Raw genomic sequence first — 25,372 nt, 5'->3', positions numbered from 1 at the left:
AGTAATTAACAAGATACTATTAATTATTCCTTAAATATCATAAAATTTTACACACACTACTCCTATCTGATCATCTTTCGACCATGAAAAGACTTATCTTGGTGGGTTTTCAACAATCCTCGTCATTATCCAACAAAATATATTCAAGAAAACACTATTTACAATAGCTTGTACACCTTTCTATCCTCGATTCTGACTTTGAAAATCAAAGACATCAGTGACTAGACTTGATCTCATTTTCTCCACTCACGAACTCATCACCAATAGCATTTCTCCAGCACACCAGTCCATTAATCCATAATCAAAAGGTTAGCAGGACTCGTGTTCTTAACAATACTGCAGTTACTACTCACGATTTGAGATTCCTCCAGCTAACCCATGCTCTCCACCAATGGATTCCAGTTTCCAGTGCTCGTCACAATCCATCTGTTCCTTTCCACTACATTAAAGGAAAGGCGCATTAGATAATAGGGTTGACCTGCGGAGGAGATTAGTATGGCATTGTTTGCATCCATTGTTTTGGGAGGAGGAGAGCTTCAAGTAGAAAGATTCAGAGCTCATTTAATACCAGCAATTAAGATTGTAAATGACTATAATAGCCTTATGAATAATGATCTGGATTTTCAAACCTCAACTTTCAATTTTGTGGGCACAATTAAAAGTCGCCTAGTGTGCTAGTTTTAATTACATAGACAAAAAGTTTTAATGAAATTAAAAAAGAATTATAAAGATAACATATAATAATCAAATTGTCAATTATTTATAAAAAATTAAAATCTTAAAATAATTTTCTTCTATATAACTTAATTTCTTTTTAATCGAATAAAGAGGGCTCATCAGACCCTACTTAATTATGTATTTTTTTATTACCTCTCTCAAAAAGGAAGGTCATGTGGATTATGTTTAATTTCTATGTTGATTGAGTGCTTGTTAGCAAGGAATTATATGATATATATAGTTTATGGAAACAAGGGTACCAGCAAAGTCGTTGTAGTATAGTGGTGAGTATTCCCGCCTGTCACGCGGGTGACCCGGGTTCGATCCCCGGCAACGGCGTTATTTTTTTTGCCACATACGTGACCTTTCTCAACTTGAAGCACATGCTGCTCCTAGAAATGAGCCATGACCAGGTACAGCCCAATAGTAAATGAATTTATTTTCCAAGACAGTTTCACATGGAACCATGGAAATCTTATGTCTCTGCCTGGTCCTACAAGATCATGCGAACATGTCTTGATTCATTATAATCTCGGATTCTTCTTGGAATAGTTGTAAGCTCCAAACCAAAAGTAGCGGTCCTTTTCCATAATGTGGTTGGAGAATTGAAATATGAAGAATAATAACCTCTAGCAGTCATGATGCAAATTCAACTACTCAAAAACATTTTTGACTTTCAGAACCGTGTGTGATCTGCTATTCGAACCAGCAGAGCCACGTTCGCCACCAAGTGCTCGCTCTGAGTTGCCTAATTTGTGCTAAGAACTGACACTTTGAGTCACTAATATCAATACCACTAACTATATTTTCCAAAGTTGTTCCCTACTTCCAGCAAAGATTTTGAACAACCAGGGAATTCCAATCTAAAGCAAAAATTATCTCTTTATTAGATCTCTGAGAGCCTACACAAAAATATGAATCAGAGTCTGATTCCGTTCTTCATATGTAGCAAAACTTGATTTACTCCAGCAACAAAAATTTTAGAAAGAACGATAAAACTAACCTGGACTAGAACCTCATTTATGCTTCTCCAATTAGCAGCCTACAAGTCTCCAGGAGAGGCATGTTCATACTAACAGCCCCGCCTGGGCAGCTGAAGTTAAAGAAGCTAGAAACTAGTCCTTTTGGCAGATAACAAGAGGCAAGCATATTTGCATGCTATGGTGCTTCAGGATATGAAAAGGCACACCAGCAGGGGGAAATACAACAGAAAAGGAAAACCACCTAAGAATATATCAGAACAGCAAACTTCAAGCTTTCATCAATGCAGAATGCCTCAAAATCTACGAATGCATTCTTCATCTAGACACATTACAAGAACCAGGAGAGAATTACGTCCTGAAATATAATCTTTGTTTTCTTTGCTCTGCAGTTCTTAAGACACACTGAATAGCTTGACACACTGTCCCGAGACATTCTTATTGCAGTTAATGCCTAATGCATTAACTGAATGGACCGCTACTCTTGTAAATGAAAAACATGAAAAGCAAGCAAAAAGAATGACAAAGCAATAACCCCGATTACAAGGGGAAATTCCAGTATTACTAGTACACAAATGAGACAACATGCTTGTTTTATGAGCAATGAAAACTTGAGCACGGAGAGAAAACTAAACTGTCCCAATTGCTATTAATCTGAATCGCAATGTTGTTACAACCTCTCTGTGACAACATTGATGCAATAAGCTTTCTTTGAAAATTGTAGAGAGAGATCTAGCTTTATAAGAAAACAAGGCAACCGAGAAACAATTGAAATACAGCATAAATTAGTTTTGCCTGTAAGCAATGTAATTAGCCAAAGCAATCAACGGAGCCGCCTTCTCTTGATCAAATCCAGCAAGCAACTCCCTAGCTTCGTTAAGCAACTTCTCAGCAAACTCCCTAGACTTCTCAATTCCCATTAACTTAGGATAAGTAACTTTATCCGCAACCAAATCTTTCCCTGCAGTTTTCCCCAATTCTTGTGAAGATTTGGTAACATCAAGAATATCATCCACTACTTGAAACAACAATCCAATACTCCTCGCGTATCGCCTCAATTTCTCAACTTCCTCATCGGTCCCTCCACCTAATATAGCCCCTAAAACAACCGCACCTTCCAACAACTTAGCAGTCTTATGAATATGAATAAATTCAAGCTGTTCTAACCCCACTTCGGACAACCCTTCCGAACAAATATCCACAACTTGCCCAGCAACAAGTCCTTCAGCACCGATCACTTTCGCCAATTCACCAACTGCACGAACAATTCTAAGAGGCGAAACATTGAGTGTAGACACTGCAATATGTTCAAATGCAAATGCCAGTAAAGCATCCCCTGCCAAAACCGCAACATCCTCACCAAAAACAATATGATTGGTGGATTTTCCGCGGCGAAGATCATCATTATCCATGCAAGGAAGATCATCATGTATTAATGACATAGTATGGATCATTTCTACAGCACAAGCAGCAGGCATAGCCATGGATTCAGACCCACCAACAAGCTCGCATGCAGCTAGACAAAGCACTGGCCGAACCCTCTTGCCACCAGCCAGAAGAGAGTAACGCATAGACTCATGGATTTTAGCCGGTTCTTTAAGAGAAACAGCAGAATCTAATGCTTTGTTAACAGAATTGGCTTTCTGTAACATATAAGACTTGAAATCAAAAGTGGGTTTGTGTTGATCTTCTTGAAGAGTCTCTTCTTTTGTAAGAACTGCGCAAATCGAAGACATGGGTTTTCTCTGTCTTTGATGTGTTGAAGGGATTTGAAGGGTTTTAAGGCCCGGGGACAAGAAGTTTGACATGGGTCTGGATCTGGATCTCGTTTCTTTGTTGATGACTGAAGTTATCTGAACCCATGGACCCAGATTCACAGAAGTCATTTTTTTTTCTTTTTGCTCTTCTTGTGTGTGTGTGTGTGTGTGAGAGAGAGAGAGAGAGAGAGAGAGAGAGAGAGAGAGAGAGAGAGAGAGGGCTCGCTGCAACTCTGTGAATGTGAGTTGATCAAACCTACGGGGGATTTGCTTTGGTGGGTATCTATATAATTGTAATAAAAAACTGAAGTGCAAGTGAAAAACAGGTTTGGTTACGTCTGAACAGTAGTGCTAAAGTTCGGCAATAAGAGTTCATCTTACCCACAAATGCGTAATGACTTTTCTGACAACAAGTACTGAGAAACAAGTTACCCAGAGAAATAGGAGTCTAGAGAGCGCTTGGAATCGGAAAATTTTGACAGACAGAGTGGGTGTGGGAGCTGTGATGCCTGAGGCTAAGGCCAACGGAAATGAGAAGTGACAGAGATAAGATTTTGGATTGGATTTGATTGGATGGGTCTTATAGGACGCACTATCACAATCTTTTCATAAGCTATTGTGTGTGTGAGTGGTTTTCGATTGACATTTTAGAGACATTACCGGTAATTATTTAATTAAACTCAAGAGGTAATTCTTCTGGTGCACAGAGGTTAAGTCTAATTCTGTGTTTCCAGATTGGATCTTCGAGAATGTGTTACTTCTTGAAATATGAAAAATAATTATATTACTCTATTGGTTTTGAACATTGTTTTTTCTTTCTCCATGCACTCTTAATTTTTTTGTTCTTACATCCATCGAAGTTGCAGTCATGTTTTTTTCTTCTTTTTTGACATTTCTTTCGACTTCATTATCTCACATGTGGATTTTAAAGATTCTCGAGAGTAGATTTATCCTAGACTAAAAAAAAAATTAATCAAATTAAATTTTTTTAAAAAAATCAAAACCGGTTTAAATTGATTGATTTTAATTTCAATTCGATTCAGTTCATTTTAAAGTTTTTTAAGAATAAATTTAGGTTTGATTTTGTGAGATCAGAATATTACGGTTGAAAATAAATTTTAAAAATCAAGGATTATATTTGAAAAAAAAATAAAACATGACTCTTTTCAATTTTGTCATGGAAAACTATAACTTGTTCCTTGTTATTTTAGTTTTTTAATTTTTTTAGTCCTTGTTGTTTTGGAAATCCATGTTTTTTTAATATTGAATTTAATTTTCATCACTTTTTAGTTTTTAAATATTAAGAAATTAGAAAATATTAAAAAAAATTAAACAGTCATATTTTAACCATAAAAAAACTAATATTTATGTAAATAAATATATCTTTGTCAATTAAGTACTAATTAAAGGGTTATATCTCTCAAACTTACTTGCCGTCTTGTATTTGTCAATTAAGTACTAATTAGACTGACTGAAAGGGATAGAAAATGGTACTAAATATTTGGGAGAAATTATTGAAACTTGAAGAAGATGGTGTAATATTGAAATCCTAACCGTCTGTCTAATCAACACGAAAACTCAACCGCAACCATTTCAAGTTCTTAAAAGTGGTGAATTTGACCCTTTCCCAAGAACGATAGGAGTAGAACCTAATCAGATCCGACAAATTACCAAGCAGCACCGCGTTAGAGTGTTAGGTAACCGCGTTCCATTAAAATTAAAATTTTATTTTTATTAAAAATTATTTTATATATATTTTAAATTATTTTAATATATTGATTTAAAAAATAATTTTAAAAAAATATTATTTTAATACATTTCAGCATGAAAAACACTTTAAAAAACAATTACAACCATACTCTCAAACAGGAATTTAAGTTTTTTCTTCAATTAACTAAATTTAAGTTTTATTTAAAATATAAAAAGTATTTTGAAAAGCAACTGCAACCACTCTTTCAAATAAAAATTTAAGTTTTCTCTAAATTTATTTTGTTTGTAATACGAGTGTTTTAGAGTATGATAATGGTTACTTTTTAAAGTATTTATTATTCATAAATATATTAAAATAATATTATTTATATTTTTTAAAAATTATTTTAATATCAGCGTATCATAACGATCTTTGAAATATAAAAAAATTAATTTAATTTATTTTTTACAATTATCCTATTCTTATTTGAAACACAATATAAAATGGGGGCTAAATTGTTAATGTTCCTATATATAACTTTACCATGTAAACTAGTTTTCATGTTTTTTTTTAAAAAAAAAAGAACAAAAAAATTTTCATGTTAAAATCTGACCAAAATTACATTGCATACTTAGAACCAAGAAATTGTTAAATAATTAAGAAATTAATGTTATCTGCTAAAGATTTTCAAAGGGGCTATGATGAGATAAAATCGCTCATATATTCATTTACATTTTGCATGTATATATACAGAATTGAGGAGCTTGTTAAGCCTGAAGATTAGCTATTCTATAACTGATTACAAGTTGTCCATAATTCAAATTCAAACGTGAGGATCTGATGCTGGTGAGTGAGGATTTTATGGAAGAGTGATTGCTTTCCTTATATGCCCCCGCAAGATGGAGGTACCATCAGTAACGCCAATCTTGGATCTTAAGGTTTGAAAGCGTTGACGGGGAAGAGGTTTTGTGAGAAAGTCTGCAAGTTGATCTAAAGTATGAACATGGTTGACAGCAATGCGACCTTTCTGGACAAGATCACGAACGAAGAGAAGATCAATGTCGATATGTTTCATGCGAGTGTGTTGCACTGGATTGAGGCTGAAATGAGTTGCACCAATGTTATCACAGAAAACCTGAGGAGGGTTTGGAAGATGTAAACCAAGTTCCTTGATTAAGGAGTGAAGCCAAACTGTTTCAGAAGTTGCAGCTGCTAATGCACGAAATTCAGCTTATGTAGAAGACCGTGAGACAACTCGTTGTTTGCATGCAGACCAAGAAATAGGATTAGAGCCTAGAAAAGTGATGAAAGCAGTGGTGGAGATTCGTGTATCAGTGTTGGCAGCCCAGTCTGCATCAACAAAAGTGTGGAGATTGAAGGGACTACTCTGTTGAATAAGAATTCCATGAAACATTGTTTGCTTGAGATACCAGAGAATTCGTTTGGCTGTCGTCCAGTGACATGCTGTTGGTTTGTGCATGAATTGGGAAAGTCGATTTACTGCAAATGCAATGTCAGGTCTAGTTAGACCAAGATATTGCAGTCCCCCAATAACTTTGCGATATTTTGTGCTGTCTGTAGGAGCTGAGCCATCCGATAAGGTTAATGGAGTGCTGGTGGACAGTGGAGTGTGAACATCTTTTGCCATGTCCATGGATGTCTTTGAGAGTAAATCACTGATGTATTTGTGCTGCGACAGGAAAAGCCCCTTGGCTGTAGGAATGACCTCCATGCCAAGAAAGAAATGAAGATGTCCCATGTCTTTTACAGAGAACGATTGACTGAGTTTGGCGATAATAGCATCCATAAATGTGGAGACGTTTCCTGTGACAATAATGTCATCAACATATACAAGACAATAGCAGAGAACACTGTTAGAGACATATATGAATAGGGATGTGTCCGTAGCTGAGTGAACAAAGCCAAACTGCAGAAGAGCATCCCGAAGAGCTTTGTACCACTGGCGAGGTGCCTGTTTCAGGCCATAAATACTTTTCTTTAGTCTGCAAACATAATCAGGTTTGGAAGCATCCCTAAAGCCGGGAGGTTGATGCATAAACACTGTCTCTTCAAGATTGCCATGAAGAAAGGCATTATTTATGTCGAGCTGCCTGAGAGACCAACCATTAGTGACAGCAAGGGAGAGAATCAGGCGAATGGTAGCTGGTTTGACAACTGGACTGAATGTCTGGGAATAATCAATGCCTGGCCTTTGATGGAAGCCTTTTGCAACGAGGCGAGCTTTGTACCTGCTTATGGTGCCATCAGGATTGCGTTTTGTTCTGAAAACAAATTTGCATCCGATAAGATTCTGATTAGTTGTAGGAGGAACAAGATCTTAGGTGGCATGATTAAGTAATGCAGAAATTTCTTCTGACATGGCATTGCGCCAAAGTGGATTTTTAAGTGCTTGAGTAACGCACGTGGGCTTAGGGGAGTCAGGTAATGGGTGTGTTGTGGTGTTATGAAACTGTTTTGGTACAAAGATGTTATTCATAGACCGAGTGGTCATATTATGGCGTCTTTGAGGATTAACAGGAGCCTGAGGATGTACCTGAACATTGGAGATGGTGGTGTTTAAATTTGATGCAGGGGGAGGGATGTTTTCTTGAAGGGCAGTAGAGACTGGGGCAGGGAGGTCTTGGCTAGTTGGATGAATAAGCTGCAGGAGAGGAGTAGAGACTGGAGGAGCAACTGGCGTAGAGGTGGATTGGTTGATGGTAGTCTGTAGGGGAAATGTGTTTTCATCAAAGGTAACATGCCGTGAGATATATAATCGTTGAGTAGGCAAATGAAGGCAAAGATATGCACTTTGTGTATTAGAGTAGCCAAGGAACAGACAGGGAACAGACTTGGGTTGAAGTTTGTGTGGGTGATATGGTTTCAGCCAAGGAAAGCACAAGCAACCAAACGTTCCGAGTTTGAGATAATTGGGAGTGGTCGCGAACAAGGTTTGAAAGGGAGATTTGTGATGAAGGATAGGAGAGGGTAATCGATTTATGAGGTAGGTGGCTGCTGCAAAGGCATAGGACCAAAAATGAGAAGGCAGATGTGCATGACTGAGAAGCGTAGTGCCTGTTTCTACAATATGTCGATGACGACGCTCTGAGACTCCATTCTGTTGAGGAGTATGCGGGGCTGTGGTGTAATGACTGATGCCATGGAGGGTAAGAAATGGCTGTAGAGAAACAAATTCTCCACCATTGTCAGAGTAGAGTCCCTTTATATTAGCATTGAACCGATTATGTATCATTTTATGAAACTGAGGAAAAATGATTTTAACATCAGATTTGTTACGAAGGGGAAAGAACCAGACATATTTTGTGAAGTGATCAATGAAGATCACATAGTATTTATGACCTTGAATGCTTATATGTGGTGATGGACCCCAAACATCTGTATATATTAAATCAAAAGGAGCTGAGCTAGTGAGACCATGTTTATGAAAAGGCAGACGATGAGATTTATTGATAGAACAGGAATCACAAAAAAGAGACTTAGAAGAAGTGCTGGAAACAGGAAGAGAGAAGGAGGAGATCATTCGGTCAACAACTTTTGAGGAGGGGTGACCTAGACGCTGATGCCAACCTGGAATGGAAGTGCGTTCATGAACCAATGCAATGGGGGTGGAGACGTGGGGATGAGGCAGAGGATAAACACCATTCTCACAGGGTCCTTGAAGAAGAGTTTCTCTCGTTTGTGGATCCTTGACAAAAAAACAAGAAGGATGAAATTCAAGGAACACATTGTTGTGTTTAGTAAAATGATGGACTGAAATCAAATTTTGATTTATGGTGGTAACACAAAGAGTGTCTTGAATGTGGAATGTTCGGTTAGGAAATGGAAGAGAAAGAGAACCTGAGTGAGTGATTTTCAAACCTGAGCCGTCTCCAATAAGCACTTCATCTATGCCATCATATTCAGAGTGCAAGTGCAGATTAGATACTTGAGAGGTGATGTTATGTGATGCAGCAGAGTCAATGAGCCAACGCTGGTCTGGACTTTGAGAAGCAGTTGTACAGTTTGCTGTAGGTTTTCTGGTATGTAATTTAGGACATTGTTTGGCAATATGGCCAAATTGATCACAGTACTGGCATTTGGGAGTATACCTTTGCTGCCTGAAATAACGAGATTGAGGCTTGGAATCATATCTTTGCGGGGCTGAATGAGAAGACCACGGTTGTTTTTGTGAAAAATTGTGATGCCTGCGCTGAGTATTATGTGCTGTAACAACCAGGGAGGGAGAAGTGATTTCCAGGCGTTTGAGGTAAGACTCATGGCCAATTAGAAGATCATGAAGTTCTTCAAATGAGAGGGCAGATTCTCGTGTACGAATAGGAGCTACCATTTCTCTATATTCAGGCCCTAAGCCATTGAGAGCATAGAGAGTAATATCATCGGCAGAGAGAGGAGCATCAATGAGTGCAAGCTCATCGGCAATAGACTTAATAGAATAGAGAAAGTCTGTGACAGTGCGTGTGCCACGCTGAATGAGTGTGAGATCCTCTTTGAGTTGCATGACTCGTGTTCTGGAACGACTGGCATAAAGCTTGGTCAGTTTGTTCTAGGCTTGAGAGGATGTTTTGGAAGCTGCTATGAAGGGTATCACAGAATCAGACACCGAAGTGAGTATAACATTCAAAATGAGTTTGTCCTAGCGAAACCAAAAAATGGAGGCAGCAGTAGGTGCTGCATCAGGACTCGTGGATGAAGGACATGAAAGTGTGCCATCAATATAACCAAACAGGTTATAACCAAGAAGGAGGGACTCAAACTGTGCATGCCAAGAGGGATAATTTGTTGGGGTGAGTTTAGCTGTAATTTGTTGGATGACATTGATAGCAACATGAGAAGAGACTGAGAAAGCCATTGCAGAATCGAAAAAAAAAAAAAAAAAAAAAAAGAATTAGAATAGAACTCGTTGGAGAAGAAGCTCTGATACCATAAAGATTTTCAAAGGGGCTGTGATGAGATAAAATCGCTCATATATTCATTTACATTTTGCATGTATATATACGGAATTGAGGAGCTTGTTAAGCCTGAAGATTAGCTATTCTATAACTGATTACAAGTTGTTCATAATTCAAATTCAAACGTGAGGATCTGATGCTGGTGAGTGAGGATTTTGTGGAAGAGTGATTGTTTTCCTTATATCTGCCATTGTTTTTTAGTTGTCTAGGGGTGTGCTAAAAGATATAGTTGTTTTTTTAAAGTGTTTTTTTATTTGAAAATATATTAAAATAATATATATTTTTATTTTTAAAAATTATTTTTAATATTAGTATGTTAAAATAATTTAAAAATATATATAAAAATATTTTTTAAAAAAAAAAAAACTTGATTTCAAACGCGTTTCTTTACACGGTATTAGCCGTGGTGAGTGGAATAGAGAAGGAGTACCGCAATAGATACTCAATAAATAGCTAATCTAACTTTTATTTAATGCATGCAATTTTCTTAACCAATCAGATGAAGATATGAAATAATTGCTTTCCCAACGTATGCATTTACAATTTGTGGATTCAACACATGTTTCAAGACATGAGAAAACTGCCCCTATCCAGCCGGGACATGTTTCATGCTCTTATCATTTATAGTAGGCGGCTTGTTTTTGTTCTTGAAATGTGTTTCATGTCTATTATTATTTTTATTTTTTAAAATTGTATTAATATTTAAAATAATTTATAAAAAATAAAAAAAATATTATTTTCATATATTTTTAAGTAAAATAACCTTTAAAAAACAACCATTACCATAATCTTAAACATTATCTAGAGTGTATTTGATTTTGCATTCAAAAATTATTTTTGAAAATTTGTGAGTTTTTTTTAATTTTAAATTAATTTTTTTTTAATTTTAAATTAATAATGGGTTGAAAATAAATTTTATAAAATAAAATAAAAATATTATTTTTATATATTTTTATATAAAAAATTGTACAGTCAAATCAAATCGTATCATATTTCTGAACACTAATTTAATACATTAAATTGATTTGACAAAGTCAGACCAGTTTTTGGTGGAATAGCTTGAGCCACAGCCGATAACAAAATACGGCTTCAATTAATGATGGAGGACATCGAATTGATACGCACGTACAGTAGTCAGTAGGTATAAATGATTGGTGTTATCTGAAAAATTCAATTTTGGATGGAAGTTTCAGGATAATAAGGAAGCATTTACTTGAAGGAGATGAGCACCAGTACACCTGTACTATATTATAAACTATATATTATAATTAAAACTAAAAAAAAATGGAGAATTCTGTTCCGCAAGACACCGTACACCATGTATGAAACAGTTAATTCCCTATTTCTTTTTTACTCATGAAAAAAAAAAATTTGCCTAGAGGATGAAGGCATAATTGTTTTCTCAATAGAGATATTTTGATATTTTTAAATCACTTGAGAACAAAATAGGTATTTGTCTTTAAATTTGTACTGTAGATTATCATAAATATCTTTAATGTTAATACATTGTTTAGTATTATTTAGAGGTATATTTATATTTTTAGTAGCACGGTAAAATTACTAATCTAGCCTTATAAATAAAAAAACCTTTGACAAGTTAGGAGTATTTGCCTCTTATCCTTTGTATTTGCACTATAAAAAAATCTTATTGCCCTTGAGTTTTAGTTTTTTACATGTCTTAGATTTAAGGGTATTTTTGTTCATGTCGTCAGTGGCGGAGCTAGAATTTTTTAAATGAGGGGAAAAATTATTAATAAATACTATATTATATAGACATATATTAGAAATTAATTCGAAATAAATATACTAACTTATATAAAGCAAAATTAATTTAAAAATACTTTTAAAATGAGAAAACTTACATTATAATTTTATTTTTTTTTTAGTTTTCACAATAACAAAATTCAGTTAATTAGTTACATAATAATTATAAATCTTTCATATGAAATTCATAATAAAATACACATCAATTCATCAAAATTCATTTCACACCCCGTTACCATATAACATATTATACATAATGCATGGATATGATGCACTGATTAAAATCAAACTTGCACGCACGTGTTAATTATTCTCCAGCAAAATACAAATTGTTTGATGAAAATGAAAAAGAAAAAAAAACAAATAAAATATGAATTATTTAATCATTTATCTTGATTATTTTATAGGAAAGCACAAGGAAATTAACATCATAAAAATGACCAATCTCAAGCTAAAACAATTTTAATTATGCAAATATCAATCTTTACTTGCTAACAACAATTTGAATATTTATTTGTTTATCTCGTTAAAAAGTTTAGTTCCATATCGTAATCAATTCAATTGCAAATGATAAAATATTTAATTAATTCAAAACAATCAAATCAATGTTTATTGTTCAAAATCTTCCGGTATATTCCACTACCGTTCGTTTTTAATTAATTCAAAAATATTATAAATTTAATCTAAAACCTTTAAATAATATTTAAAGTTGTTGCTTAACTGGACGTGGAAAAAAAATTGTATAATGAAGAGAACAGCTAGAAAAAAAAATAGAAAACTCTTGAATAGTTAACGGAAAAAAGAAAAAAATAGGGGGGAGTTTGGGGAAATGAAAAATGGGCTGGGATGCTGCATATATATTATATATATTATTTATTATATTAAGACACATGTGAACAATAATAACTGTATATCAACCCTCATCATATTATTATATTAATATTTTAATATAAAAAATATTATAAAAAAAATTAAGGGGGCAATTGCCCCCTTTTGCTCCTACGTGGCTCCGCCACTGCATGTAGTATTGGTTTTTTTTGTTGTTATTTAGTAAAGTGAGGGTTGTTTTGATCTTTTAATAAATTAAATGGATTTTAAAAAACACTAGCACATGCTAAGCACTCGTCAACTGCTTCTTCTTCTTTAGACGGCACATGCTATTGATTCTAGCAACTAAAAATGACTTTTTAGGACGTCATTAGATTCATCTCGGTGTTTTCTTTATATTGAGGTGTCACGTGTAGAAAATAGAGCTCTTGTTTTGCATCAACAAACATTTTTATTTCTTTTTTTCCTCTCTCTCCCTTGATTCTTACGCCCTACCCTACAATTTTTCAAGTCAGCCCTTTGCTTCTCTTTGTTATTGATTTTGTCCCTGATTTTTTTGTTGATATTTGTTTTATTTCAAATAACTTATGAAAATCAAGATTTGCTTTAATTTCATCCCCATTCGATTTTTTTTACTTTTCTTTGTTTTTTTGATTTAGTCCTTGGTTTTTTTGTTAATATTTTTTTTATTTGAAATAACTTATAAAAATTGAAATTCATTGCAATTTCATCCTCATTTAATTTTTTTTTATTTTACTTATTTAATTTTCATTCTTTTAATTGATATTTATTTCATTTGATATAATTTTTATAGTGTAACTCTTTTGACAATTTCATTATCGATCATTTTTTACAATTTCATCATCGATCATTTCATTTAGATTTTATCTTTATTTCTTTGATTGTTTTTTTCCTTTTACTTTTCTATTTTTTTTTAGTTTGGTTTTTTTACACTCAATTTTATCCTTCAGCGTTAAGTTAATTTGAATTCAAGTTTCTTAGTTAACTCTATTTTTAAATTTCACATATTCTAATTTGGAAAATTAACCCAGCTTAAAGACATTCACTAGGGGTTGTCTTTTCTTTTTATTGTTCTTTTAAGCTAATGTTTTTTTTAATATACTTTTTTATTTTTATTTTTATTTTATTGGAGATTAAGCTCATTATTTTTTTTCATATTCCCTTTGCATCCCCCCTTTTTTTTTTGAGTTATCTAAGGCCTTTTTATGTTTTGTTCCATTTTAGATATATTTCTCAAAAAAAAATTAATTAAATATAATTGATTGATTAAATATAAATGGATATAAGCTTCATTGTGTTTTATTCAGTTTGCTTTTATAGGATATTGCTCTAATAAACCATGTAACATTTTCTTGATGTCGTCTTGCATCCTTTTGCAGTTAAGTTTAAACCAATTCAGTAAGTTTTTTTGGTTGTGAACGATGTCCATAATAGAGTGGTTGTGAGTCTCCAACGATCTTTTCTTTCTTTTCCTTATATGTATGATATTGATGACTTATTTTTTATTTATTACTGACATGTGTTTTTTTACAATTCATTTTATGTTGTTGCCTTTGATTTAAATAAGATATTAAATTAACAGATTTTATTGGATATAATCAAGTTAATGACCTGAGTATCAGGTTCTTCTTGCTTCTTTCAAAACACAATCATCTTTCGACGCAACACGGGTTCCCAATCTAGTCTATAACTATATTTTAAAAAAAATAGAAATTTTGTCAAAATATTTTATTTAATAAAAATATTTCATAAACTTTAGAAACCATATTGAATATAGTAGAAAAAGGTTTTATTTGCAAATACGATGCAAATACAAGAATAGGATTTTGTTAAGACATTTGATTTGGTAAAAATCCTTCAAAACTTTAGAAATCATGACCTATATTTGAGAGGGTTTTATTGGTACATATAAAAATTATTTTATTACCTTAAAAAACACATGCTCGAATCAATTTCTTTTTTCATCATCTAGAAACTTATTTATAGGAAAAAACATACGAACTATCATGAGATTTTTTTTTCTTCAATTCCTTTTATATATATAGCCGTTTGCCATGCAATGTTAGGAATCAATTTCCTTCTTTATTGTCTAGAAAAAAAAAAGAGGAAAACTTTTATATTCCCTTTAATCCCATTTCAATTATTTCTTAATTGTTATTGGTGTATTATAAATTCAGTTATGATACATAGCTAATTAAGCTTACTATTCCCCCCCGACCACAAATTATCCAAATATATTTGTAACATAGATAAATAACATTTTTCTCTGATGTTTAAAACTTGATAAATTGATACTATAATTAAAAAGCTAAGAATGTCTTGACTGATTAACCTAAGACATGAATGATTCAAAACTTGAATCAATCTAATTCATATACAATTCTATTGAGAAATTAGCTTAATTAAATCTAGGTGATCTATCGAGTTAATTCAAGATCGGGTAATTTGAAAAAACCCAAATAAAACCCTATTTATGTTTTGAAATGTCACAATTTTGATTCCAGGATAAAATCCCTACTCCGCAACCACACGCAAAGGAAACAAAAAAAAAAAAAAAAAAAAAAATCCTTTCTTGCCATGAATCTTGTCTCACCCCTTTTCCCATCAATTCCAAGCTTATTCTTTCCGATCCACACGCAAAAGAGTACCTACCTTCAATTTCCAGCAAGTTAACCTTTCTTCTTCTCCCTGTGTGTGTGCCTATATATATATATATATATATATATATATATATTTGGTTGGCTTTCGGGATTGATCTGATCGTGATCGATCATTTGAGGATTGTTCTTATTTAGTTTTGGCGTATGGAATTTAATTAACTTGTGTATGTTATGATTTGTAGCAACTTGCTTGGATAAGCTTTCAAAGTAGAATTTTTTTCATTTGTTTATTGTTTGAAAATAAGTTTATTTATTTATTTTAGCTAAAAAAATTAGTTAGTTAATGCAACCAAGTAGAGTTTCGATACAAACATTGTAAATCTGGTTATATATCAAGTAGCAGTCTAGCACTCGTGTTGAAAAATACATAAATTGATAGTATTATTCTTTTTCACACATTCATGATTAATTTTTTTTTTTTTTTTTTTCTAGTTTTGTTTTCTTATTATGTATTATAATGCTTTTCTAGTTTTTTCCTATTTGAATGGAATAATTTTCCTAGTTTTTTTTCTATTTAATATTATTAAGCTAAAATATAAAGGCACTAAAAAGCCCATTTTCCAAAGAGCGCCTAGAGACCTTTCAAAGAGGGAAAGAAAAATTGACTAGAGACTTGGTACTAATCACTGGCGAATTTATTAGACCAGAATCTAGAAGTTTGTTCATCATGTAGTAAAACGGTGTCGGACCTATAATTTTCTGGCTCTAGTGCTCGTCAACAGTTTTCTTCACGGAGAAAGAGAGACATTTCGATACCAGTGCTCTCTGGCCTTGCGGTTTGTTGTAGGAAAGCTCCGACTACCTGACCAAGGTTCAAGCTTTGGCACCACCTCAGAAGAGCCATACTAATGCCGGATAATTTTACTACAATAAATTCTTCCTAAATAATGAAACTGCGGGGGAAAACTGTTACAAGGCCCTCGATATATTCTCAGTGTATATCAGAAAGAACCATGTTCATAGCAGTGCAATCCTCTCTATTACAATAGGGCCTCACTTGTGGTACAGGTAGACAAAGCTGAAGATAAAGAACCCGGCCATCTGCAAACGACAGGAGAATATGGTTAGCATGCACACAGGCAAATACTATATGTTCACAAAACAATAGTATTCCAGTTTCTTTTAAATAGAACATACCATAGTAAAAGAAGCCCCATAATAGGGGAAAGCAGCTGTAATGAATCTCTCATATTCATTGTGTCTGAAGGGCCGAACTGGAATCTGCACTCACAATTTCAATTGGTTTTTTAACTGTCTTTCAGGGCATCCACCACTATAATGAAGAATTCTGTGCGGAGGATATATTAACAACATACAATAATAGATGCAGGAATCTTCATAAAAACAATTCACATTTTATAAATTGAAGCAATACAATTTGCAATCAATTGCTTCTTTGGGATTCGTTATCGTTGTCCCATGAATAGATCTTTGGACAGGTCAGCACACAATAATGTTTCTCAAAGTGCTTTTCCCCAAATGAGCATAATTATGTCCTTCCAGCAAAAAAATTAAGCAGCTGAATTAATATAGCTGCACCACTTCTACTATCTAATAAGTCAGGACACTGCACCCGAACTAACCATCCAAATTCCTTTTTATAAGACATCCCAAATATGTTAAATTTGGCTATATTATCATCATCAAATTGCAGCCAGCATTTTTAAAATCAATCATAATCACACCAGTCAATCCACTACAGTAAACCAGGTAAGTTGCTAAGTTGATTAAGTGAAGGAAAGATTATCCAAGTCCAAGAAGCTTACCTGTTTGGAGAGTGAGAGGCTAGTATATCCAAGCCTGTGATACTCAACCTTAAACTGGAAAACCCCATAAACATCAGGCACCTTGAATGATGTATGATACAAGCCCTGCAAAACCCAGTGCAAAAAAGATCAGACGTTGGCATGGGGCATGCTTGTAACTTGTAAGGTAAAATGAAAATCAGACCCTAGGAAAAGTGTACCTTCTTGTCATTTGATAGGGTTTTCAACACATAAGGGCTCATCATGTAAAGCTGGACCTGGACATCATTGGCCACATATGGTTCCCAGCTCTTTCCAGACCATTCATATATCTCAACAGAAAAATCCTGCACTCATATACAAGTTCAGGGTGATTGTCAATACTCTCTCTCATCAGTAGCTTCTCCAAACAAAATTTCAAATAACTAAATGAGTGCACAGCTTGACAAATTACCAGATCATCTTTGATCCTATACATTGCTGGCTCATCTGTTTCCCCAGCTTTGTTGTGTCTAAGATTCACAGCCTGGAGGCAAGAACAGATTGATATTATACAGCAGATGAAAATGCAACAAAACACAATCAAGTGAAAGAAAGAAAGAAATCCTAAAAGTTGCCATTATATCAACAACCTAAATATAATTACACATTAGCCAGACAAATATAGTAACTCAAGATGACTGGAATAAAAACCTAACCTTCAGATGACCTCTTACATGGAAGACCCATTTGCTAAGTTCAGTCACAAACTGCTCGTTACCAGATTTATCATATCTGTCAACACATGGTCACAAATAACGTGACTTTCTTCCCTTAAAAAATCAGAATATATCAATTTCTGTTCACAAGCTACACAACTGGCCAGCAGAGGGAAAAATAGGCAAATGGATGAAAATTAACAAAACCATCCAACCAAAAAATTTCCACAACAAAGTAAGGAGCAATGACCCCCCCCCCCAACCCCACCCGACACACACACTCCCTCTCTCCCAATGTGAACTCAAAATCAATTACGCACTCTTTCATGAGAATGCAACACACAAACATCATGGCTTTGTGGATCTTCAGGAAAACTATGCCTCATCTTATTGCAAACATATGCATATTGAGAATGGAAATCGACCAAGAATAAAGAGAAGATATATGGGCCCAAAGCTCTTACCTCAACCAACTGCGGCCTTGACATATAAAAAAGTGAATACACATTGTGTGTTTGTGTGATGTAAAAATGAAACTTGCAACTAAAGTTTGCAATATGTATTCATATAACGCTATCAACATGACACACGCCTAGGAAAAGTCTTGATGATGCAGAGGAAGGTGATTTCCTTGTACTCTTCAAAATGCATTAAGCCAATGACCATTAGTTTTCCTATTCTCATTCGTTTGTACTATACTAGGCACAAGGAGATGACATATCATTTATGCAGCAACGATTCCTTATTGAACGTTGTGAAACAGCACATTTTACAAAACCTTAGCAGCCCAAAATAGATGTAAACTAAAAAAAAAGGTTTGATAAGAACTTCACTTACTTTCTTGGGCTCCCAGCTTTCTGTACGCTTGATCTGAAAAATCTGAATCACACAAAGAGATATTTCAACAAATATGAAACAAATAATTGCTAGAGAAATACTGGAGTTGAAAAACCATCATATGATTGCATACCGGTTACTAAACATATCTAATGAACCTGTAATCATAATCCGAGCATTGTTTCTAGCCTGCATTATGTAAAAATTGTCAACAAGAAGAAATCTCGCTCAAATTCATTATTTTTTATTAAACCCTCAGCTAAGAGCAGGTGTTCATCATAACACAGACAACCACCATGACATGCAAAAGTCATACATACATGTGAGCATGTACGGGATTCAAGAGAAACATAAAGAAGGATAGCTAGAGATAAATGGAATGGTCAGAAAACCAAATTAAAATAAATCATAAATTACAGGACAACAAACCAATGTTCTTCAGCTGTTTTATGTGTGATGAGAGAAAAGGAGCAACATTTTGATGGAGAGAGCTACGTTACCTGCACTACTGAAACTAACGAGATGGAAGATCCAGTTAATGATGGAGGACTGGACAATTTGGAGCTTGGATTAGCTGAATAAGCCAAAGGAGATGCCGAAAGGACTTTCAATACCTATACATCATAACACATAACCCAGCAAACCCATTAAAACTTCTTCATCAGGCTACATTAACATAGAAATAAACCAGGACACATTTGACCTTACCAGGGTATTCGCTGCATTTAAAGAATGTGCAATCCCTTTAAAGAGCACAGGAGCCTGTTTAATCCAAATTCAATAAAAATCTTAAACTTCCCGAGGAATTGACGCAACGAATGAAAAGATCAAACAAACTAACCTCAATTTTCTTTTTTCCAAGCAGCACATCAGATTCAATAAAATCATCGGCAGCAATCAATGTATGATCACCCTCACCCTCAGTCTCAGCGATAGCATAGCTTTTATGATCAATAACCAAGGCAGATGGATCCTACAATATAACGAAAACTCAATAAATAAAATAAAATGACAAAAACATCCAATGCATCATAAATTCTACACCAACCTCATCGAAATCAACCCCGCATTCAGTAGCCAGACTCTTAATCAAATCAGAAGAGGAACTATCCGCCGCAATAATCAAATCATGGCCCGAGTCAACAAAGTCAAGAACAGCAGCTAAATCCAAAGCACCACCAAATCCTAAAAAAAATCCCAAATTACAAATAATTCCAAGAAAACCAAAAAAACAAAATCGTACCAAGACCTATTTTCTCAAAACGGAAACTGAACCATAAAAATCATAACTTGATAACAACAAGCAACAATTTGTTTGGATTCAATAACTTACTTTCGATTGAAGGAGAGAAGAGAATTAGGCCATCATATAAGTACTGGCCATAACGTTGAAGGGCGAGTTTTGGGTCATCAGCAAGCTTGAAATCAAGATCGAAACCACGAGATTTGAGAGAATTGAAGAAGATTGAGTGGGAAGATTTGAGTGACAAGTCGTCGAGGAGGACTAAGAGGCGACGATCTGTTGGGGAATCAGTGGAGAAAGAGAGGGAGAGAATGGGAAGGAGTGTGATCGATAGAATTGTTAAGATCGAGAAATTGTTTCTTCCCATTTTTGCAGTCTTGGCTGCCTAAGTGAGAGAGTGAGAGTGAGAGAGAGAGGCCGAGGGCTTACCAAGCGTGGGGGGGAGACGTTGAAGGACTGTGGAAACTGGTTTTTGAGAGTTTCGATTGGGAGAGTACATTGGTTTTCATTTTTCTGAAACGTTTCGCACGGAAGTTTTCTTATTAGGGCAAACATCAAATATACCCCAAACTATGGGGTTGGTATCAATTTTACATCCAAACTATTTGTTATATCAAATTTACCCGTATATTATTTTGATTTCTCAATTATGACTTAGATTATAATCACTTAGCCGAAAATATTAAATACTATTTGAACAAATAATGTCGTTTATTATATAATAAAAGTATACTTTTGGATGGAAATATAAAAACTTAAAATTAGATGAAAATCCTTATCTAAGAATTTCTGAAAGTTTTAGGGTAAAATTAAGATTATTTTATGGTTGAAACTAAATAATTATCCCTCACTTTACTGTGGATTAAGTAGAAAAAAATTAAATGTAAAAAAAATATATTATAGTATTGCTAATATATTTTATAATGATAAGAAAAGAATTGATTGTAAACTTCAAATTAATGCACATGTTTAATAAAATAAATAAAGGATCATATGTAATGATAAATATTAAAAATATATTTTAATATTAATTAATAACTAAGTTGTTAAGTTGAGAAAGGATATTTGATTTTGTATTATGGCGAGCTCTTTAAATCTTTTTTACTTAATTAAATGACACTAAATTTTTTTAAAGATTAATAATTAAAATTTCTTTGAAATAAACTATTTCTTCCTTTCCTTTGTTATTAACATCTTTAATTCCGACAAAGAAAATCTAACATTTTTTTCTCAATTTCATGTATTTCTTAAAAATAAAAAGTAATAAGAGGATGTGTGAAAAAAAAACTTGAACAATTTAAAATTAAAAAAAAAAGTTATTTTTCAACAATAACCTCCTTGTCTTATTAATGTGCTTAATTGTTTTTGGAAATTTTTTACTAGAATATTTATTTTTTAGACAACATCTTATTATTACTCCAAAATCAAGTTCCACTTATAAAAAAATAACATTATGATAATTTTAATGCGAGTATATTGAAAAAATAACAATAATATAAACTAACGTCTTCAAATCCAACCCAATAGATCAGTCTCGAAACCTTCCAACTTGATTCCTTGCCTAAATTAAATTGTGTAAGGGTTGTTCTGATATAGCCTAATCGACTAGGTAAGTCTAAAGCCATTTGGGGAGACCGGTAAAAACCCGATATGACTTAATTTTTTTTTAAAGATAACATAATTTTTTAAAAAAATATCAAGACGACAACATTTTGGATCTACGTGGACCAACTCAAGTTAATAAATATGATACTCATGACTCAGGTTATAGACCTGAATAAGTTTAATAACTATATTTTTTGAAACTATTTTTATTTAATCATATGATATTAAAAATAGACACTCGCAAATAACTAAAGTCTTAATATTCTTAATGACTCTACACCAATAAGCAACTGTTAGTGAAAATAGAATCTTGGCTAGTCATAATACCCTTTAGTAGTTCATATAGCTTTATTACATTTTGAGAGATGACTTGAGATACCTTGGAGGCTATATAGGGATGCATTAAAGCCATTAAATGTGCATACTTAGATAATTTATTCCCAACCACTAAGATCATAATGTTATGGTTGTTGACACGATCAAAAGATTGATGTCTTCTTCCAAGTGCAAGAGCGTCGAAGTAATAAATAACCCGGCAAGACCGAGGTTAAATCACAGAGAGGTTAATTGTATAAATTATAAATAACAATAATACAACAACAACAACAACAACAACAACAAAACAATAATAAAGAAGTTGATGAGAACTTTGAGATGGAAGATTAATGTAAGGATTAAACAATTATAAAAACAAATGTCAAGGTTAGAGGATCCACTAATGATATTTCAAACAAGTATAGTATAAACTCTTATTATTCAACTGGAAACCACACAAAAAGAAGGTTACAATCGGATGATTTGTCATTAATAGCTCATTATAAATTGTTAACATGATCATATTAATTATCTTATTTAAGTAACACCAAACTTTTAAATATTGTCAGGAATTCATGATGCTAATTTATGTTAACAATAAATCAAGTTCCTTTCATAGCACATGTGTAGGTTATATCATACGGTTGAGCTATGAGAGTGCCAAGCATTTGTTGTACCAAGTGTTATACAACACAAATCTAGATTAATTATTTAACAAATAAGGTATTAAAAATGAGTAAGATAAAAAGATAAAACATGTTAATATTAAACATTAAGGTCCATGTTGAGTTTACACTATACTTATTCTTACACCATTAGTGTAACCTTTTCACCTTCATATAATAAACTTAGTTAAACATAATGAAGAAGAGAAACATAAATAAACAAAACAAAAACATAAATAAGATACAAGTTAACTACGTAAAGGAAAAGAAATGGAAAGCATAAACAAGATATTAATGAAAGTAAAACTTAAGAATTACAAAAAATATAAAGAGAGAAAGAGCAAGAGCAAGTTCTTGATCTGAACAACCAAAATGCCTAAATGCATGGTAAATGCCTCCTTTTATAGGCCAAAATTTGGAACTATTGATTTGATGACTAATTGTTAAGTTGGTGGCCACCTTTTAACTTGGTGAAAATCCTTATCTTCTTGTCTGAATAAAACATCATTGCTAACATCAGAACTGGAACTAACTGTACGAAAGTTATAGGAAATTGTCTTATCTTTTTAGGAAAAAAAATTGAGGTCATTTAGACTTCTAGAACTCGAGATATGGGTTGAACACTGAACAGTGTCTGGGCTGCAGGATAGATTCAAACTTCTTTGTTGTCGCTATAATTTGGACTTGAAAACAACCTTTTTAAATCTTGGACTTTACATGAAAGTTGTAGGCCTATGTCTTATCGAATCTGTCCAAAAAATTAAGGTCATTTGGACATCTAGAACTCGAGATATGACCCAATTAACGAACAATGTTCCAGTTTGGACTACACCAACATCTCTTTTCTAAGTTTGGCCCTCTCTTTGTCCTTTCAATTTCAATATTTAAACTCATCAATCAATCATTTCATTTATGTGATAGGCATGCATTTAAGATGAACATTTACCATAAATTAAAGGTATCTTATATTATTAGGTATGTTATTATAAAACATGCTTTAGTTAAGGAGTTATTGATACTTCAAATGCAAAATGATGATATAAAACCTTGATAAAAATACACTTTTGAGTACTAATCAGTTGTCAAATGGCAACTCTTCTATAAAATCCATATAAATTTATGACCACAATCTTTCTAGTATTAGTAGTAGTTGTAGTAATCCTGATGGTTTGACTTTTTTTTGTTTTAGCACATTGTTAAATTTTATATTAGTTGATGTAGTCTTTAACTTAAAATCTCATATCTGTTAGAAAATAAATTCAACTCAAAAGCTTAAACTTTTAGATGAGGCTTCAAGATATGATTTATATTATCTTCAGCATATCCTCTTAAGTGAAAGTTTTTTGGGCTTGAAACTTGTACAAACTCACACTACAGTGTGCTTAATTTTTAAATAGAATGGGGGTGGTGAGATTCAAACACTTAACCGCTTGGTTAATAAGGCTGCGATACTATGTTAAAGAACCATCTTAACCTAATAGCTTAAGCTATTATATTAGGTTTTAAGATATAGTTTATATAATTCTTTAATACACCCCCTTAAATGAAAGTCAATTGGGCTAGAAACTTGCACATACTCACATTACCTTGTGCTTAATTTTTATTAATTAGAATTAGGGTGGTAAGACTTGAACTCGTAACCTCTTGGTCAACAAGGCTCTAATACCATGTCAAAAAACCATTTCAACCAAAAAGCTTAAGCTATTAAGTGGGGCTCCAAGATATGATTTATATTATTCTCTAACAATATCCACCTAATAAAAATTCCTATTAGTTGCCTTAATGTTTTTTCATAACTTGTTATATAGGTGTCATATATTTATTGCATGATAGTTGGCTTAAAAGAACAATTCTTACTCGGGTAAATTCAGCATTTGTATAACAACAATCCTTCTAAATTCTGAAATCTTAAGACACATACAATGACTTCTTTCATTTGTTGAAAGATTTATTGTATTTTCTTATCTTTATCAAAGCTTGCCTTGAGCTTATCTACCTAGCTTACTAATGGGATAATGATGGCCTAAAATTTCCTTTCATCCATTTATCTCATCCTCCTAGATAAGACATCGGCCACACAACTTTCATTTACAACTTTATATTCAACAATGAAGTCATAATTAATTATTTTTATGATCTATTTTTGTTGAATTAAGGTTCCTACCTTTTATTCCAATAAATGTTTAAAGCCATGCTAGTCAATTTTTATGCAAAAACATTTTCCCAACAGATAAAGCCTCTATTTTTGGACTTTCATTACTATAACTAGGAGCTCGTTTTCATATATAGATAGGAATAACTCCTTGCATTTGAGTTCTTTACTCATATATGAAATGGACATTCCTTCTTATATAAATATTACACCAACACCCTTGCCCAATGCATCACAGTCCATCATAAAATGTTTAGTGAGATTAGGTAAAGCTAAAATTAATAGGCTAGTGAATGTCCTTTTGAAGTCTAAAAAAGATTCATTGATTCTTCCATTCCAACTAACTTGGTTAATAGATCTACAATGATCCCATATCATTTTATAAACTTTTAACAATAACCTAACAACCCTAAGAACCCACGAAGAGACTTAATATTGTTAAGTCAAAACCATATTATCATGGCTTTTATATTCTTTAGGTCAGCCTTAATCTGTTCGACCAAAACTATATGGCCCTAGTACTCTGTTTCCTGATAAAATAAAAATCTATATTTAAACATTTTAGCATATAACTAATGTTGTGCCAAAATTCTTAAGATAATACTTAAGTGACCTATATGATTCAATTTTTTCTTTTTTTTTTACTACAATCAAGTATATCATTAAAGAATACTAAAACAAATTTGAGTATGAATAATCTAGATACCTCGTTCATTAAGCTCAAA

General features: G+C 33.1%; 2 protein-coding genes and 1 non-coding gene across 3 annotated transcripts; 1 reads left to right on the top strand and 2 right to left on the bottom strand.

Annotated features, from left to right (window-relative positions):
• The first annotated feature begins 984 nt into the window (after positions 1-984).
• TRNAD-GUC (transfer RNA aspartic acid (anticodon GUC)) lies at positions 985-1,056 on the top strand. The gene has a single exon. It is a non-coding gene; the product is annotated as a tRNA-Asp (tRNA).
• A 1,265-nt stretch (positions 1,057-2,321) lies between these two features.
• Positions 2,322-4,028, bottom strand: LOC118029794 (geranylgeranyl pyrophosphate synthase, chloroplastic). The gene has a single exon (XM_035033730.2). The coding sequence runs from the start codon at positions 3,581-3,583 to the stop codon at positions 2,483-2,485; it is 1,101 nt and encodes a 366-aa protein (XP_034889621.1). The 5' UTR covers positions 3,584-4,028; the 3' UTR covers positions 2,322-2,482.
• Positions 4,029-16,000: 11,972 nt separating this feature from the next.
• On the bottom strand, positions 16,001-20,412 carry LOC118029795 (dolichyl-diphosphooligosaccharide--protein glycosyltransferase 48 kDa subunit). The gene is made up of 13 exons (XM_035033731.2): positions 20,001-20,412; positions 19,716-19,852; positions 19,509-19,640; positions 19,376-19,429; positions 19,168-19,281; positions 18,801-18,856; positions 18,668-18,709; positions 17,831-17,906; positions 17,587-17,658; positions 17,354-17,479; positions 17,154-17,258; positions 16,525-16,608; positions 16,001-16,428 (listed from the first exon to the last, which is right to left on the bottom strand). The coding sequence occupies exons 1-13, from the start codon at positions 20,275-20,277 to the stop codon at positions 16,381-16,383; spliced, it is 1,323 nt and encodes a 440-aa protein (XP_034889622.1). The 5' UTR covers positions 20,278-20,412; the 3' UTR covers positions 16,001-16,380.
• Positions 20,413-25,372: the final 4,960 nt, after the last annotated feature.

This window comes from Populus alba, chromosome 5 (genome assembly GCF_005239225.2).
Source record: "Populus alba chromosome 5, ASM523922v2, whole genome shotgun sequence".
Taxonomy (NCBI): domain Eukaryota; kingdom Viridiplantae; phylum Streptophyta; class Magnoliopsida; order Malpighiales; family Salicaceae; genus Populus; species Populus alba.
The sequence above is the reverse complement of the archived record's forward strand: the minus strand, read 5'-3'. Positions and strand labels throughout refer to the sequence as shown.

Bases quoted from the DNA above. Each gene is read 5' to 3' on its own strand.
- LOC118029794 (XM_035033730.2), bottom strand. From the start codon at position 3,583: ATGACTTCTGTGAATCTGGGTCCATGGGTTCAGATAACTTCAGTCATC.
- LOC118029795 (XM_035033731.2), bottom strand. From the start codon at position 20,277: ATGGGAAGAAACAATTTCTCGATCTTAACAATTCTATCGATCACACTC. The intron at 19,853-20,000 runs GTAAGTTATTGA...GATTTTTTTTAG, and splicing joins CTTCTCTCCTTCAATCGAAA to GATTTGGTGGTGCTTTGGAT. The intron at 17,907-18,667 runs GTAAGTGAAGTT...ATGTGTTGACAG, and splicing joins AAAGCTGGGAGCCCAAGAAA to ATATGATAAATCTGGTAACG.